Genomic DNA, 16089 nt, shown 5'->3' on the forward strand with positions numbered 1-16089 from the left:
CATATCATTGTATTCAGTTACAGTATATTTGATCTACTACTGCTTAGTACTGCCACCAGATGGGGGAATCGTTTAATGTTTTAGGCATTGTCAACTTTACCTATACACGCAACAACCTATAATTGAGTCATAGCATTGAGTGTGCAGTGGTCCGCTGGACAGTACTAGAGGAAACACAATCTTGGTAATAATGAATAACCTAGTGTGTGAACCTTCATACTGCAGCATATAACTGTTGCTTTATCTTCGTAATTTACATTTGTACAAACGCATTTTAAAAACTTTCTACAACAATGAAGTATATATTAATGAAGCTAGTTTAGATGTATAACCTATAAAACAGAAAAAGTTCGAAGTGTATTTACTGTTTATTATATGGTATTAGTGACTGCAAATCATACTTCATTTAGCAATAAGCACATTCTTTTTATAGAAACTGCATTTATGTTTGATTTCCTCGCATTACTTTATTTGTACATACACGTATAGAATAATCTTGCATTGAATGGAGACATAAATTATTTTGGTATTTGCCTTTAAACTCAAGTTCCGAAGATCATGCACCTGTATGTAACACTAATCACGTATCATTTCATATTTACATTAGACGGAACATACTGTTCGGAGGCAATAACACACACCATCTATTCAATTAGATGACCACTTTTCAGTATTAGACTGCCAGTGACTGTCATGTTTGTTATTCGCCTTTATTTTTTTTAGTAAATTCTTGTTCTACAGCACAAAAGATTGTGTGATGTTGTAGGAAAACACATAATTTGACCTTATTTTCGTTCTGTATTTATTCTGCTAACACACTTTAAAAAAAATCTGACAAGTGCCTTCTTTACTATTGTGGGAGTGTGGAATTGTTGCACTGTCTTGTGTGAGTGGGAGCTGAGGAGCTGGTGAATATTGAGCTGGAGAGTTGAGGCAAGCGGCCGGGTTCGAAGCCCCGCTGCTTTTCCCCGCCCCCTGGTGGCGGGGGGAGGGCAGTGCGCGCCCAGTGCCGCCTGCTGGACCAATCAGCGGGCGCGTGCGTCGGGCGTGCGTGAGTGGGCGGCCCGGCGCGCGGTGTCAGGGCAGTGGGTGCCGGGCGGCCGGGCGGGCGCGCAGCTCTCAGGCGAAGCGGCGTCAGATTGCCCCCCCCCTTTTTTTTTAAGGCTTAAGCGGTACGTGCCCGAGCGGAGCGGTTTAAATTCCATTCGGGATTCATTCGGGATGGATCCGCTCCGAGCTGCTGCCCTCTTCCTCTGCTCGGTCACCTGTTGCTGGTGGGATTTACAGTGCGTGGAGCCGGCAGCCCTGTCCCTCGCTCCTGCTGCTGCTGCTTCCAGTGCCGCCTTCTCCGGGACAGTGCTCGGCGGACCGGTGCTCCACAATGATGGCAAAGCGCGAAAGCTGCTGATTAAAGAGAGCGGTCAGCGGGCTGGCAGAGGCCGGCGGGCCGACACTGTGATCCCTCACCACTTCATGATGTCAATATACAGGACTTACTCGGCAGCCGAGAAACTTGGAATAAACGCCAGTCTCTTCCGCGCAACAAAGTCTGCCAACACGATCACAAGTTTCGTGGACAGAGCAGAAGGTTGGTCCTGTACACAGATGCCTACATGCTACCGTGTTCATTTTCTTTCCCTTCTCAGGATCCCATTTATGTTCTTTGTATATTTTCAGATCGAAAATTAATATTTTTTTTTTGTTTAACGGCGGATTGGGTCTGCAGCAATCTGTGCCAATTTATTTAAACGGGTTATGGGCATCTGGTAGCAAGTACTTGTTGCTAATCACGAAGGCTGGCAATTTCTTACAGCTTTACCTTTGCAAAATTAAATGAGAGGCAGCAATGTTAGAAAGTTGTGGATAGGGGTTACTTCAGAAACAACAGGGGGCATTTACAGCAAACTGTGCCGCTTAAACAAGCAGCATTCTAATATATTCCCACTATAAACGTCATATTGTCTTTGATTTAATATAATGTCGTATCTCTTGTGGTATCCTGAATTTAAAATATTTTGAAAAATACTTGAAAACACAGCCTTAAAACAAACAGGGCTCAAAGTAGCTCAACACAAACATTTGCTGGACTTTATCAGTAAAGTTACGTTATCAGTATTACCTGGTCTGCCATACGCATTGTGGGAATTGATGTACTTTTTCTCAGCACTTACTGCTCCATTCTGTAAATGCTTGGCAAAATAATAACAACTACTTCCATTATGGGATCCCGAAAGATCACTTTGATCTCAGCTTTCGTTAAAATGACATTTTCCACTTCAAACTGAAACCTGTGCATTGATCTATTCACAAGAAGGGGAATAAAAGAAGCAGCCACAGAGACAATTCAACAGGTGTTAGGTTTGCGATGCTAAAGGAATTTAGTGTAAATAAGCCTAATATTTATATAATTATGAAAAGGCTGCAGGGTTTGAACAGGCTTGTAATCGGTTTACAGTTAACGGCACATTTCTCAATATGTCAAAATCACATCTCCTGTAAAGTCCAGGCAGGAGCGCAAGTTTACTTCCCTCCGGTCTAGTTCAATCAAGAAATGTTTTTGAGCCCAAGTTAAAGTTTACTTGACGTTAACCTTTCAGCAAGATAAAGCAAGATATTGTTGGATCTGAACGCATCGTTTTTCGCAAATCTGCCTATATTTTTAAAAAATGCAATCTTAAGACTTGCTTTCTGACTTCTCCTCCCCAAATCAAGATGTCGATCAGGTTTCAGTCTTGCTCAGTCACCAACACCCCAAATGTTGGTCTATATTTCTCGTCCAGATGCCATTTGAGCCGCGTGCATTTTCTGTTTTTCTCAGCGCAGTATATACTGTTCACTGTACTGATCCGTGTAATTTACTGCTCTTTGCAAAGCGGTGCCGCTCTCGTCACTTTCGTAATCACACAACACGGACAGAGCATTATTTCTAAAAAAAAGTAAAGTTGCATTTACCTGAGTTGATCAGGGATGTTTGAAAAGAAATATATAGCTTAAATAAAACGTGTCTTCTTAAACCCTCATACATATGCGTCGGGATCCATTAATTTTTCAAGGTGGTTTCAGACTTCCGTTTAAGGTGCTCAAACAGATTAGCAAGTATTTCATTTCAAATAATATCTTATCCCAGAATGCTTACCGTTACTCCTGGGTGCATTTTTGTCTTATTGCGAAACACGCGGGTAACCTGACCGCACAGGTACACTCTCCTCCAGTTAATAACAGAAGTAACTTATGAATGAAGCTGCAGGCTAACCCACATTCAAAGTCTTAAGGGCCATGTGCCTGGTTTCCCCCCAAGGCTGGGACACAAAATTAAAGATCACCATGAAATAAATTAAGGTGATTTACATCATCCCCTTTCAACGGCCAATCAATCCCGCTGATTTAAATGAAAGCTGTGAGATTATCCGTGGTTTGCTGCAGTTTAGCACGGACATCAGACAGGTTGTTGTAAAAGAGGCTCTATTTTACGGATAACAGGGCAAGGACAAAATTTACAACAGTCATTAAGACCTAACATCAATTAGCATGTTATTAGTCACCAGTAAACGTCAACTGAGGCTCAAAAACATTTCTTGATTGAACTAGACCGGAGGGAAGTAAACTTGCGCTCCTGCCTGGACTTTACAGAAAATGTGGTTTTGACATATTGAGAAATGTGCCGTTAACTGTAAACCGATTACAAGCCTGTTCAAACCCTGCAGTTTTTAAAATAATTATATCAAGTAATCAGCTTTAGAAATATTAGGCTTATTTACACTAAATTCCTTTAGCATCGTAAACGTAATACCTCCTGAATCGTTTCCTTAAAGTGCAGAAAGTAAATTTGGCCTTTTAGTGCAGCCTAGGATCTAACTTGGTGAGTTTTTCGACTCGGGCCTATTTTTTTTTTGTGAACTGAGCCAGTGGCTAGAGTAAGAGCCTCAGTCTCCTCGGTGATGTGATTTAATGTGTCACCGCTGTGACCCTGCGCTGGACCTTCTGAGGGTTGCTTAGCATAAAAGACAGTGATTTGAGTATTTGAACTCAATGATCTAATTGAGTGTTCATGTCACAACATATCAAATATTGTCTGTTCTCCCATAATGAACTGGCCCAGCCAATGGCACATCACCAAAACTCAACAGAACTTCCGTTTCTCTGATGTGCTTATTTCTTTTACTGGCCGCCACCCTCCGTGATCGCTACTTTGCGAGGCATTAATTGCTGGATTTGAATTCCGCTGCTCCCTAGAACTTAACAGACTTTTAGCAATGAAGCAGCTTCTTTAACAAAAACACTTTCAGTGCAGTTTCTAACCGACCACTTTGTTCTAACCAATAACTTAAATCATCAGTTCAGTTTTACAAAATCAGTTAATAGACTAGAGGGCATTAAAAAAACAGACAGCAAAGCACAAAGCTGGAGAAGTATGCGAATTTTATCGGTCGTTACGGTCGCAAGATCAGACAAGAACTAGCTGAATGTAGCAAAATTACTTTTGGCACATGAAGTAACTCATTAAAACGCAGATGGTGCGCGCTGGCCTCGGGACCCCCAGCATCAGAGCTTACAGAGTAAAACATGACAATTAGGGAAAGGAATTAAAGAAAATACGACAGGTTTATTAGCAGCATCTAACGCTGAGTTTTTTTTTTAAATCTAAAGATGATTTTCTCTCGTCTCATTACAAGCACTTGTGATAACGATACTCTATACCTGTGTCACTCTGTGTATACAATACATATAATATTAAATCTGCTATTGCAGTTTCGAAGTAGAAATAATGATTTTGTTTTAGGGAGCCACATCTGCCTGTTTGGGGTTAAAGACATCATTAGTTGGATTTAAAATCCTTTATTTGCTCCAGGTTTCGTTTCCAGTGTGATATCGACAGTAAAACCGGTTTTAATGCAACGCTGGGAAATGACAAGAGCCTGGAAAATCGGATACTTTTTCACAACCATAAGAATGAACTTCTCTTTCTAAGCAGCTACCTAGGATTGGGTATAACTGAGCGCAGAGACGGTTGTCTTTACAAACTTTAAGACGTAGGGGAAATGAAATATAAGTAGGGAAGTATTTTAATGGACGAAGAGGGAATTGGAAACTGTTAATTATTTGGTGACCTTGTATTCGATTTGTTTGAGAACCATATAAAAACACTAATGTGGAACAGACGCTTAAAGTAACTGCCCAAACAGAAGGTTCCAATCTAAGTTTAATATTACACAGTGTTCAGGGAAAGTGAAGGGAGAAGGAATATCAAAACGATTAGTGGGATAAGCAGAGGAACACGTTCTCTGACCAAGTTGAAACGTTGAACCTAAGGTAAGAAAGGCCCTTAACGTACATTGTATAAATATTTAAGACGTGAGTTTTATGGAAACGCTGCTGATACGTAATTGGGTTAAACGGAAGAAACTTAATGCTCGACGAAAGATTAATAGGCGACTTTTTTCGAGGTCGCTTTCCTTTCAAACTCGCATTTACTGTGTTTAATTTTAAGTGCATTTGTTTTACGGCCTTTATCAGTTTGGAACAAGGGATTGTAATATGAATCTCGTTGAAACAATTTCCGACGTTTTAGAATAAATGAGATCCTGACAGTCTGAGTCAAATTATTCCAATTCCCAGCTTCATAAATTCCTTCCGTGTCTACGCAGGTTAAACGCGTACTTTACGCTTTTGTTTTCATAAGGATTGACTGTTATAACTAAATCTTTGCTCATTCTGCTGTTGTTCAACATCATTAATATTTTTGACACTCCGGGATCAGAATCGATGTTGGCACAGTGCAAATTGGGTTCTGTTTTAAATTAGTCCGCTTCCGTACTGGATATACAGTAATACAAGAAGAGGCCAGAGCCAATCTCAAGAAGAGAAACCATTTCAGCGCTACATGCTGCACTAAAGTGTTGCATACATACGGATAGCACGAGATACAGGAAAACAGATTGATAACTGCCAGACCTATGGAAAGAAGAGATGACAAGTATATATGCAGAGCGAAGCAAATGAACAGGGCAATAAATCAGACCAAAGCATTTTTAGTATGACTGTTAAGTTAGCTGTAGTGAAAAACACATTTAAACGTTTTCAGGCAATTGACTACTCGCCATGATTTGAAAGTAAATCTGACCCTTAAGTCCAATGCAGTTGTAGCAAATTAATTCGACAAAGGGAAGTGCTGCGCGTCTTGCCCGCTGTATTTATGTTTGAGTAGACTTATTTGGGATTTTAATTCAATGTTTTTTTTTTCAAAACACGACAAAAGAATGCCAGATAAGATCGTGAGCAGCAGAGTGGAATTTGGAGCACTTGTCTCCACCGCTTTGTCATCCTATTAGAAGTTTGTGGCTGGAATTAAAGGCAGCAGTAGGCGAGTGGAGAGGGTGGCAGTAGGCACAGCATTCATTCTTCATAATATGGCACCTTTGACATTAGTCGTTTGGCTAGCCCGACCTACAACAGCATTACAGTCATAAATTTGCAAGGTGCAAAACACCTCCCGAACCAAATTTACAGCCACGGTAAGAGTGTTCCGAGCAATTCACCAATGCTTAAATCAATATGTTAAAAAATCCTGAATGTAGTCGCCATATTTTCCGTGGAGTTTTGCAAATTCTCCGTATGCTTGAAGTTGCAGGAATATTTGTGATAAACGTAACATATTCGTGTTTACGAAGTATTTTAAATAATATTAACTTTGAAAACGACCCCTTTTTGGAGTGGAGTTATTTAAAAAAAAAACTAAGAAGTCCGTGCCAAACCGTATTTTGGTCATTTTTGAACCGCTAAGACTGCTTATTATCTTTCTAAATTGAATGTATCCTATCTGATTTTTTAAAGTTTCGAATTAATAAATGTATTATTCGGTTATGGGTAAATTGCACTGTAAAAAGGCTACTGTTTAAAATATACAAAAACCATTAGTTCTCTCCAACACAGCAGTCAGGTTTGCAGTCAGGTTTACAGTCTCCTCGGGTCTTTTCCAAAACAAGCATTTGCCCGAATTCAAAGGAATTTGAAACAAATTTGCTGAAGGACGATGACAACACTCCTGGCAAAGGCGCTGATTTAGGGGGAGGGCAGGTGCTCCACAGAACCCAGATGGAGTTTTCTTTGTGAATGTCATCCTCAGACTGCGGCACAGTGGCGCAGTGGTTAGCACCGCAACCTCACAGCTCCAGCGACCCGGGTTCAATTCTGGGTACTGCCTGTGTGGAGTTTGCAAGTTCTCCCTGTGTCTGCGTGGGTTTCCTCCGGGTGCTCCGGTCTCCTCCCACATGCCAAAGACTTGCAGGTTGATAGGTTAATTGGCCATTATAAATTGCCCCTAGTATAGGTAGGTGGTCGGGAAATATAGGGACAGGTAGGGATGTGGTAGGAATATGGGATTAGTGTAGGATTAGTATAAATGGGTGGTTGATGGTCGGCACAGACTCGGTGGGCCGAAGGGCCTGTTTCAGTGCTGTATCTCTAAACTAAACTAGACTTCATTGTTTTTCTGTGGATATACACAAGGCGCTTTAACAATTCTCATTACATGGCCCAGGTTTAATGGAAGATTTATTCATTGTTCATGTCAAACATAATGCATCTCGAACAGACTACAGACCCTGCGTGGTACCTGTCGACGTGATTGTTACGTTTGTTTTATATATATAATAAAATCCCGGGAAGGGGTTTTATTCTCTATAAAAATGTTAGGTTTTATTTCCGTTATGTGACAAAATTGATGTAGTGAGGGAATGAATTTGGTTTGTAGAGCTTGACAAGACTCTTTGCCTGATTTATGCACACTCACGGGTTGGCCACACAACCTAATCAACACGCCACCCAGCACAACTTGTTCATTAAAAGGAAACTTCATTAGGCAATGACCACGGGTCTGTGAAACCTTGAGCGGCAGGGGGCAGGGACAGCAGTAGAAGAGAAATCAGCTGGGCAGAAATATTCTTCAGGAGTTATAACACCATAGCCTGGTATTATTTGCACATTAAATATATTGTAAATTGTATATGTAATTATTGTATTTATAAGAATGTTGAATTTAAATCATACTAACAAAGTAAAAGTAAAACGACATTATTACAATGTTACGCTGTCTATACAGATTTTGGCTGCACAGTTCTTGAAATTAAAATACAATTTCACAGTGGTTAACCACTACACGCATAGTCACGGGTCGTAAGTGAACGGTTTGTTAAAATGCACTCCTAATCAAAGTGTATACATTAAAGACAAGCTCATCTGTTTCAAATCTGCTAAAATTGGCAGAGTTGGGCCTGTGTGGTATAGTTTGATTATTTTCTGGAAAGGAAAGCTCACAGACAATTCTCTACTATGACACACAAGTGCACGATCAATAATAATTATTTCAGTTTTGTACATTTTATTAGAAATGTCAGTGGTCCAAATGAATCCACCTGCCGGCTGGGATCAGTGTTTGGACAAGACATTGGGTTGGCAAAATGGCTCTATCATCTACATTGGATAAACATGTGACCTACGCTTTTGTATTCACGTATTGCAGTAAAAAGAATAATAACAAATTGTAAACAAAACCTCGAAATTCGCCCATGAGAGTTTTTATGTAAAAAAAACAGTATTTAGTGTGTTATTTGAGAATAACATGTCTGTGCAAACAAATGACCTACATTCTGCTGTTGTGTAATCGCCACATCGCTTATCTTTCATCTACATCTGCACATCAAGCAAAGATTCCAGATAGATTCAGATGTAGTGCAAAACTGAAATGTTTGATTATTTAAATACAAGTACTTTGATTTTCAACATCAGTTTGTGTTAGGCCGAACTTTACACGTTCTCATTTTAATTTGCAGTTTATTTTATTTTGAGATACAGCACTGCAACAGGCCCTTCGGCCCACCGAGTCTGTGCCGGCCAACAACCACCCATTTATACTAATCCTACATTAATCCCATATTCCTTACCACATCCCCATCATTCTCCTACCACCTACCTACACTAGGGACAATTTACAATGGACCTGCAAGTCTCTGGCTGTGGGAGGAAACCGGAGCACCCGGCGGAAACCCAGGCGGTCACAGGGAGAACTTGCAAACTCCGCAAAGGCAGTACCCAGAACTGAACCCGGGTGGCTGGAGCTGTGAGGCTGCGGTGCTATGCTAACCACTGCGCCACCTGGGCAGTTAATGGCTTTCCTCCACCAACCCCCGCCCCCCACCCAACGCCACACACGCGCAACATAAATTGGACTTAGCACCACCACTCACTGAAATTTTGCATATTATATGGCAAACATATTTTGGGTGTTGTATACCGATTAACTAGATCATCCCACATAACAGCCAACATAACAATTACTTGGTATTTCCGATTTAGGGGTAAAGCAGTGGTGATTTCTGCAGGGACTGTGGTTGTTTAACATCTGCAATTGATATGAAACACTTCGTGGATATATTTTCTTATATTGAGAGAATGTACCCTTGCTAAAGTTTAAGGCAGAGGCTTGCATATTACCAAGATTTCTTGATCAATATACATTAGATATGGTTGCTTGTACATGTGCTGCTGCTTGTGATTGCAAAACCTTTCAAAGCGTCAGCTGTGATCAACTCAACTGATCTTAGCAATGTAGATCATTCAAAACGTCCATATATGGAAGCAAAAGACAAATTAGCCGTTTTAGTAATTACCTGAGCAGAGTATATGGATAAGACTTATTGCAATTTCTATTGTACACTACGAATCATTGTATTTTCTTTCTGGTCTATTCGACAAAGCACACCTAGTCTCTGAAATTTCAACCGCACTATCACAGACAACATTTAAAACAGAGTACCTAATATTCTACAGGGCGAGGACATGTAAAGTTTTCAACATTCTATGTTGTTATATTTCTGTTGAAATATTGATATGTAGATTGGTAGCTGTAGTTACCTAAAAAAAACGTTCATGTTTGAGCGCAGGAGCTCGCGAAATCACGACATTGCAACTTTAAGCATGTTTCTTTAAATCGAAGTAGTATTTAGGTTCTAGTTTCATGGCCTGTTGTCATGTAGAACTTTAATCGAGAGTTTGGGGACAAGTCCCTGAGAAGTTATTTCGGTTTCAACCCGTCTGAACGTGGCTCCTGAAAGTTTACAATGGTTAAAAGCAACCACAATTGAATCTAAATCTTAAATAGCAATCTGCTTATTACACAGACCACGAGTTGATACTACAGTATTGTTTTACAAAAACGAACAAGAAGGATTCGAGCTAGTAAACATGTGTGGCTTCTGTGAAAGTAACTTTAAATCATATTTGTTTGTAGTTATGTTACGTTAAAAGCTTGACCTGTTGAGCGCAATGTTAGTGATTCCTAACTGTTTAATTAGAACCAGCAGCAGGATGCAGCAGTGTATTTTCAAATCTTGAAGCGGACTTCCTTTGAAATACCTGGGACACAGGGCGATAGTCAGCTCTGCTCGTCTGGTGACTGTACTGTAACCAGCTTTTCTTTCTGTTGGCAGCTTAAGTTATTAACTGTCTCAGCAAAATGTTTGTTTTGTCGAGTTTAATGCGCAGTTCCGTTGTACCTAACAATTGAAAGGTTCGAGGAGATATTTCCAAGCAGGGAGATTGTAGCTTTGTGAGTAGTTGAATCAGCAGTCATATATCTGTTTTCTTCTTCGGGATTCATAAGTGAAGATTTCAACTTATATTTGTAGTACGATAGTCACATCTATTTATCTTATTAGAATAGTCTGTCTCTCGCCCTAGATATAGAGTCTATATATACATAGAGAGGGAGAGAGAGAAATCCTTTTTGACACTGAGCGATTTTCGAATAATGACCCTTGCTTATATCCTACCTTCGAATGTTTGTACTTTTTCTTTTACAGACGATCTCTTGCATTCACATTTAAGAAGGCAAAAATATTTGTTTGATGTAGCAACTTTGTCGGACAAAGAAGAATTAGTCGGGGCTGAATTGAGGATACTGAGAAAAACACCAGAGGATTTTCGAAAGACACTCTCAGGTCTGTACGACATTAAACTGTACTCCTGTTTTACCGAGGGGCAATCGTCCAAATTATTGCAGTCTAGACCGCTTGATATCTACCATTCAAATACACAAGGATGGGAAGTTTTTGATGTCTGGGAAGTATTTAAGCTCCTACACTCTGCCCAGCTATGTTTTGAATTTAAGGTGACATCAAGCAAAAGCGAGCGTGATATTGATCTAAGACAAGTCGGATTTGGTCGGAAAGGGAGGCAACCTGAAGAAAGGGCTCTGTTAGTGGTTTTTACTAGAACTCGGAAAAGAGAAAATCTCTTCAGCGAGATGAAAGAAAAAATTAAGTCATCAGAGGGTTCCGGTGAGGAAGGCAAACGTCAATTCAAAGCCAGGAGAAAGAGAAGAACCGCCTTTTCAAATCGCCACGGAAAGAGACATGGCAAGAAGTCCAAGTCCCGCTGCAGTAAAAAACCTCTGCATGTGAACTTCAAAGAGTTGGGTTGGGATGATTGGATAATAGCTCCCCTGGACTATGAAGCCTATCACTGTGAGGGAGTGTGTGACTTCCCTCTCAGATCCCACTTAGAACCCACGAACCATGCCATTATCCAAACCCTCATGAACTCCATGGATCCTAATTCCACCCCTCCGAGCTGTTGCGTTCCGACCAAATTGAGCCCTATCAGCATTTTGTACATCGACGCAGGCAATAACGTTGTCTATAAACAATATGAGGACATGGTGGTGGAATCATGCGGGTGCAGGTAGCAAAATTGGCCCTCAATTCGGAGGGAGTGAGTCTACCGAGTGCAGATTTGAGGACAACACGGGGATGGTCGCTTCGAGGACCATACACGCTATTTAAAATGTATTCAAATAGCTACGTTTCTCACATCAGTCCTCACGAATAATCTATCAGGGGAGGAGAGAAAGAGGAGAGAAAAACTCTAGAATGTTCTCTGTAATTTATTCATGTACCGGTCAATTAGTTGATATGACATCGATATTTTAATACACTACCTGCAACTTACCTGTAAGGCGATATCTAACCCCTCTGCACCCAGATATTATCACACGGTATAAAGTGTAATATTGCAATCAATAAGGGGACTAAATAACAATTAGTTTCCGTTCATACAGAGGAGGGAAGAAAACGTGCTTCAAATATGTGCAAAACGGTTACACATGAAGTTGTTATTTATGATCTGCTGGTCGCAGAAATTGGAGACACGGTTATTCTTAGTGGAAAATCCATCAGAGCTGCAAGCATTTTCATTCATTCCAGTGGAAGATTAGTGATGAACTGCAGAGTCCGTACAGCCGGGTCTCCCATTAATTTCCCCCTTTTAAATGAATGATATAAATGCAAGTTGTTGTTGAATGATCATCCATTGACGCTCCTCAGACTCGTGTCCGCTGCATTGTCCCATCACTAGACTTTAGATGTGTGATTGAACGCTGGGAGAGGGCACGTACTCCTTACTCATCGCACCGCCCCCTCCCCATTAGATTATTACTGTCATGTTTGGGTCGGGGTAGAGGCAGAAGGGGGATTATGTTCGGTCAGTCTCCAACGATTATCGCAGTGTACACAGGATGGCACCTGTTCAAACGCAACCAATTTAGATTAGGGGAAGGCAATAGGGCCTGCTCCATTCAAGGGCTGGCATGCGGAGAGTAATGGGACCTGCGAGCAGAAGGCAAAGCCCGAAGAAAGTTTCTGTTCCCTTTTCCCCGCAATTATCTGTTGATCTCGATTGCTTTTTTTTATAAGGTGAAGGTAATTTACCAAACACACACAAAAAAACACGAGCTAATGAAAGGAGAGAATGGCTCCGGTCCCCCAGGTTTCTTGTTTAAAGAGGGTTATTCCCTTTTTCTTCTGACATTCCGACAAGATTACCAGCCAGAAAGAGCCAACGGCCAAAAAGGAATTGTTGCAGATTGTAATTACATCTATGGTGGAATTTAAGATGCCTGGTGTGATTAAAAACTGCGAGGGGGGTGGGCGGGGGAGAGGGGAAAGACAGACTCGAGAAATGACCAAACTGCATTTGCTGTTCTTGATAAGGAAACAAAACTACAATGGGATCGGTGGTATTTCACCAGCTGTAGACAATACAGTATTTACAAATTTAGGTTGGGAACAAGCAAACTCTTGTACAAATAGTTACCTTCCGCCGGCGATCGCAATGGGAAAACATTGGACAGCCTTGCTTTGCTTAAATCAGGATAAAAAGAGAAGTGCACTTCTGTCCATTAGTAAAGTTTCAGTTGAATCACCACTTGCTTGGTAACCCCCAAGGGACCATGTTGCAAACTGTAAATTGTCCGGATTGCACGATCCCACAACGAGGAGATGGGGAAATAATCCACCCCAGGACCATATGTATAAAAATGCACATTAGCTTTGATGCACTGTTGTTCATATGTTGTGTTGTACATATCTGTGTATTTAAACAAGACTTTAATGTGCAAAATAGAGAAGTTAATTACATTAAGTATAAAAAATGTATAGATCTTTGTATGCACTCGTAATTTTGTGATATTTCTAATATTTTTCAAAAAAATATTTGAGTTGTACAGGGTTTTAAACGCCAATCAAGCATTGTCTGACATCCCCAAGGTTGTAATTGTCCTAAAATATTAATGTGTTTATTTCTTTTTATACCGAGGGTGGAGAGACGTCTTTCATTGTCTACCTCACATTATATTACAATGTTTAGCATTTCATAGAAATCTGGCAAATTCACTTCAATCTTTTCTGATAATCTGGCGTAAATAGTTTTTTTACTGGTTATATTCTCACTATTGCTGTATCATTAAATGTTTAATTTGATCAATTTGTTTGTCATTTCTGGGTTCTTTTCGAAAGTCTAAATGAAAAAAGTACAAATACCAACATTTGGGTAAGACCAAAGGACATTTGTTTACCTTGCAGTACATTAATGGGTCATGCTTTTGAACCAATAGACTTAGCCTTGGTATTTAAGGAACTAGTCTTTTAAAACAGTGTTCAGTGTGGTGTTTTAAAGTATGTTGTATTTTCGGATGTTTTCATAAAATTTTGCTCTGAATTTTCAGTTTGATGCTTGTACCAATGTGTATATTCAATTATTTAGTTACTAGATAAGTTTGTTGTTACTCTTATAAATCGACCTGCAAATAATGTCTGAAGGGGAAACAAATTTAAAAAAAAATAACTGGCTAAATTATTTACCTGAAAGGTTTGTTAGCATCAATCGATTTCTCAGGGTACATTTACATTGCAGCAATACATCTGGAACTGGACTGAATGAAGCCGATACCAGTTTTGTTTCCAGCGAGGCCGAACTCTATTTCCACTGTTTGGCTCCTAACTGTCTGGAACTTCAACTAAACTGTTTAGGAGACAATTTTGTCTATGCTGGATATATTCATTTGGTGAACTCCTTATTTTAATTAATATCAGTTAGGTTTTCAAAATGTTCAGGTGATCCAACATGACTATTGAAGCACTTTGCAAGCCAGTTTGACACTATAGGGGATTTACACTCCATCTGGTGTCAGACTGAACTGGTGTGAGACTACCCCTCCAAGTAGTTTTGCTCTGCTTCACTTGGGAATCACTGCAAGCCCTGATTTTGGGTTTGCAGTGATAATTGAGCGTTAGTGTGAAACAAAAATCAACTTGCATCAACTTGCAATATAAATGCACCCTAAGGTTGTTCTTATCAAACCATCCCTTGGCACACAGAAAGCATTGAAACCCACTAATTATATCAAAATTTCTTTCAGAAATATGATTTATTTGGTTATAAAATTAGTAAAGGTAAACAAAGCTCAAAATAATTACAGGTCACTAAAACTAGGAATCAAGAAGAAGAAATCATACTTTGGATCAAAGAATTAGACTTCCTGTTGGTAAATTTAAAATTAAATCACAAATTATCCAGCAACCAAGTAAAACCAATTTGTGTGAAATTGAAACATTAAAATATCTCTGCAGTATTGTAAGTTTGTAGGAGGATTTTTTTTAGCAGGTAGAACACATAATATATACAAATGATGAGGTTCAGGAACAGGGTGGCCTATTGGATTAGACACTGATCTTTCACCGCTGGGTTCAAGTCCAGCCCAGACTAATGGGATGAAAGTCTTCTCTGTCTGTTGAGTGTAAGGGGCCTATTTAGGGTTGTTACTTCTTGTGGATGTATTCCTGGACGTTCAATCCCATAACATTTGTTCATGTGACATTATCTGAGCTTATATATAAAGAATGGCCATGCCGGGGCAACTTTCAACTATGGAACCATACCTCAGTGAAAGTCAGTGCCAGGAAAATTATACTCCAGTGAGAGTCAGTGCCATGGGAACCATAGACCAGTACAAATTGGTGGCAGAAAAGCTGTACCACAACAAGAGTTGCTGCCAGGGAAACAGTGCCCAGAAAATGTCAGTGCCTAGGGTAGCATAGCACAGTGAGAGCACCAGGCTAACTGTACCCTAGTGAGAGTCAGTGCGAGAGGAACCATAGACTAGTGGCAGCCCATGTCAGGAGAACTGTGACCCATTGGGTATTAATGCTTTCAGGAAAGGAGAGGAACAGATTGGGAAAAAGAATAGAAAAAGTAAAAAGGCTCTTGGGAAGGGAGATTATTATATCAAGAGGAGGAACTCCCTTCTAAATACTGGGCTATTTACATATATGATGTCCCTTTAAGAGGTGTTTTGTTGTTGACTTTTCTAACATATGATCCAAAGCATTCATATTGTTTTTCAGGAACTGAAAGTTGTTGATTTGGATTCTTTCTTCCTTCACGTAGATTGAGTAGTTGTTTTTAAATTTCAGGTGCAAGGACAACCCAAGCAATCCCCTGTGGTCCCCAAACCACAGGGAGGTCAGCACTGCCTTGGTGAGGTTCAGGAACGGCCTGTCGATGCACAACCACACCAGCCTCACCTCCTCAGTGATGAAGTAATGGTATGCTCCGTTGTTGGCACGCAGGATGGCCACAGAGTTTCCACTTCTTGCAGGCAAAGCTGCAGACAGCCTGAGAAATGAAAGTTCACAGGTGCAAAGTGCGAATGTCATGCAGTTTTCTCCTGGGTTTCTAACAGCAGTGCTTGGGGGATCA

At 40.3% G+C, this 16089-nt stretch overlaps 1 protein-coding gene across 1 annotated transcript; it reads left to right on the top strand.

Moving 5' to 3' along the window:
- Positions 1–1158: 1158 nt before the first annotated feature.
- gdf6a (growth differentiation factor 6a) lies at positions 1159–11797 on the top strand. The gene is made up of 2 exons (XM_068030814.1): positions 1159–1588; positions 10857–11797. The coding sequence occupies exons 1-2, from the start codon at positions 1222–1224 to the stop codon at positions 11738–11740; spliced, it is 1251 nt and encodes a 416-aa protein (XP_067886915.1). The 5' UTR covers positions 1159–1221; the 3' UTR covers positions 11741–11797.
- Positions 11798–16089: the final 4292 nt, after the last annotated feature.

Source organism: Heterodontus francisci, chromosome 5 (assembly GCF_036365525.1).
Source record: "Heterodontus francisci isolate sHetFra1 chromosome 5, sHetFra1.hap1, whole genome shotgun sequence".
NCBI lineage: Eukaryota > Metazoa > Chordata > Chondrichthyes > Heterodontiformes > Heterodontidae > Heterodontus > Heterodontus francisci.

Coding starts and splice junctions, on each gene's coding strand:
- gdf6a (XM_068030814.1), top strand. CDS start 1,222: ATGGATCCGCTCCGAGCTGCTGCCCTCTTCCTCTGCTCGGTCACCTGT. Junction 1,589..10,856: donor TTTCGTGGACAGAGCAGAAG/GTTGGTCCTGTA, acceptor TTTCTTTTACAG/ACGATCTCTTGCATTCACAT.